Raw genomic sequence first — 2,932 nt, 5'->3', positions numbered from 1 at the left:
TATACTAATCTCCAATGAGCCTGTGATGTGAGTCTTAACCTAAGAGAGATTAGTGGTTGAGGGTGGAGATTGTGCTTTCAAATTCTTATGTAAATTCTTTTAAAATGAAGAGACAAAGAGCAACGATAGCATTAACAAATTTTGATTCTCAACCCTTAATGGCTCGATTCATTCGAACTGCTCAGAGTGCGCTGCGATTGTCTTCTTCTTGTTCATGCAAAACCCTAGTCAATGGCATACAACGCCACCCAAATCCTCCGCTGCAGTGCAGAAAGCAATCTCAGCCTCTCTCTTCCAAAACAGATCTTACGCTCCGGGCGGCTATACTATTAAAATATTCGAAAATATTTCTTAAAATAGTATAGCCGCACGGCCATACTTTTAAAACATTCGAATAGATTTATTTCAACAGTATAGCCGAACGGCTAAACTATTAAAATATTCGAATATATTTATTTCAAGCGCCTTGCCGCACGGCTATACTATTAAAATATTCGAATATATTTATTTCAAAGGTCTAGCCGAAAGGCTATACTAGAGTATAGCCGAACGGCTACACTATTAAAATATTCGAATATACTTATTTCAAGCGTCTAGCCGACCGGCCATACTATTAAAATATTCGAATATATTTATTTCAAGGGTCTAGCCGACCGGCTATACTATTAAAATATTCGAATATATTTATTTCAAGAGTTCAGCCTCCGGGCCGCACGGCTATACTATTAAAATATTGGAATATATTTACCGGACGGCTACACTATTAAAATATTCGAATATATTTATTTCAAGAGTTTAGCCTCCGGACTATACTATTAAAATATTCGAATATGTTTAATTCAAGAGTCTAGCCGACCGGCTATACTATTAAAATATTCGAATATATTTATTTAAAGCGTATAGTCGCACGGCTATACGATTAATATATTGGAATATATTTATTTCACACGTAGAGCCGATTGGCTATACGGTTAAAATATTCGAATATATTTACTAAAAAGTATAGCCGAGCGGCGATACTATTAAAATATTCAAATATATTTATTGAACGAGTATAGCCGGCCATACCATGCCGGTTATACCATTAAAATATTCAAGTATAGCTGATGGGCTATATTATTAAAATATTCGAATATATCTCTAAAAAGCTTATAGCCGACCGGCTATACGAATAAAGTATTGGAATATATTTCTTGCAAGAGTATACTAGTAAAATATTCGAATATATTTATTTTAAGAGTATAGCCGCGCGGCTATACACTTTATATTTAAACTAATTTTAAAAAGAAAGTCTTTTTTTGGCTTTTATTAAAACAGCAGCTTATCTGAAACTACAAAATAGTGATGGCCAAAATTATTGTGAGAAATTTGGCAGAAAAAATTTCAAGCTTTGTCAGAAGCCACAGCAACCACAGAACATAATTTTGCAACTATAGGATTGAAATTTGAATTCTAATTGGGTGCTTGGTGATCTATAGCAACTTGAATAAGATAAAAAAGTTAGTGCAAAATCAAAAATAAAATTTACACATATTTGTTTAAAAGTGGCTCATATTTGACAACGGGATTAAAGCTTTTAAGATCAGATTACAAGCACGGTATTTGGTAACACGTGGACTCAGAGAACCTGATACATAAACAAATGACACACTTAAGGCTCGGGTTTGACCTTCACATCACCATTCTGTAATATGCTCTGTGCTTGTGCAAGCCGTTTTGTTTCCTGTATCGTAAGTAAACAGCTTAAACTCCTACAAGAATCATAATTAACCACATACACAAATACCGAGAATAACTAGAATGAAATATCGAGAATAAATACAAACAAGCTGACTTCTGCTGGGCGCAGAGTCAACACATCAATAGCAGAAACTTTCAGAGAAAGGTTGTGTAATTTGGATGAATGACCAAAAGCAAGAAATGCATAAAGGATGAAAGGGTCCACCCAACAAAATATCGAGAATAAATGCAAAAAAGCTGACTTTTGCTGGGCGCAGAGTCAACGCATAGCAGAAACCTTCTGAGAAAGGTTGTGTAATCTGGATGAATGACCAAAAGCAAGAAATGCATAAAGGGTGAAAGGGTCCACCCGAAGACTTTATGATAAAGGCAAATAAGGTTTATAAAATCCTTGTACAACATGTTAGTGGGCGAATGTAAGATAACTTACAGCAGCAGATGCAGCACGTATTTCTCTGTAAGATTCAACTTCATCAGGAAATGTCTGTTCAAGTTCTTCCAGAAGATGTTTGCGTAAACTCTAAACAAAACATGTGTAGAAGGTGGAATGAGGACAAACTTGAAACATCGAAATGGAACAAAACAATTATTTGCACACTGTAAAAGCTACCTTGAAGGTATCAGTTTTGCCTTTAGTGATCTGATTTTTGGCAATGCAACTGTTTATGACATCCCTTGTAAATTCATCAGGATTCTTCCCATCGTCAATCAAACTACACAAAATTAAAAAGTCAACGGTAGTCAGAAATCCACCATAAATGCGGAACCTTCAGTTGTTAGAAAGCAAATCAGAGAAGAAGCCTCACTTAAAAACTTCCATAGGAACCTGGATATTGCATTTTTCGGACAACTTAGCCATGTTGTCAAGCTCGATAACAAGAGCATTTCTGAGAGGTCAAACCTAATGTGAGAAAGTCTCCAAGCAACAATAAAAATATTGAGAACATAAGGTCTGAATAATCATTGAAGAAGCTCAGACTGAATAATCATAAGGGTCCACCCGAAGACTTTATGATAAAGGCAAATAAGGTTTATAAAATCCTTGTACAACATGTTAGTGGGCGAATGTAAGGTAACTTACAGCAGCAGATGCAGCACGTATTTCTCTGTAAGATTCAACTTCATCAGGAAATGTCTGTTCAAGTTCTTCCAGAAGATGTTTGCGTAAACTCTAAACAAAACATGCGTAGAA

The 2,932-nt window shown here is 35.4% G+C and overlaps 1 protein-coding gene across 1 annotated transcript; it reads right to left on the bottom strand.

The window, feature by feature from the left end:
* Nucleotides 1-1,500: 1,500 nt before the first annotated feature.
* LOC148917530 (mediator of RNA polymerase II transcription subunit 10b-like) lies at nt 1,501-2,703 on the bottom strand. The gene is made up of 4 exons (XM_089051726.1): nt 2,547-2,703; nt 2,351-2,453; nt 2,171-2,260; nt 1,501-1,723 (listed from the first exon to the last, which is right to left on the bottom strand). The coding sequence occupies exons 1-4, from the start codon at nt 2,597-2,599 to the stop codon at nt 1,652-1,654; spliced, it is 318 nt and encodes a 105-aa protein (XP_088907852.1). The 5' UTR covers nt 2,600-2,703; the 3' UTR covers nt 1,501-1,651.
* Nucleotides 2,704-2,932: the final 229 nt, after the last annotated feature.

Source organism: Prunus mume, linkage group LG5, assembly GCF_029339155.1.
Source record: "Prunus mume cultivar Tortuosa linkage group LG5, ASM2933915v1, whole genome shotgun sequence".
Classification (NCBI taxonomy): domain Eukaryota; kingdom Viridiplantae; phylum Streptophyta; class Magnoliopsida; order Rosales; family Rosaceae; genus Prunus; species Prunus mume.
This window is presented reverse-complemented; position numbering and strand designations above follow the sequence as displayed.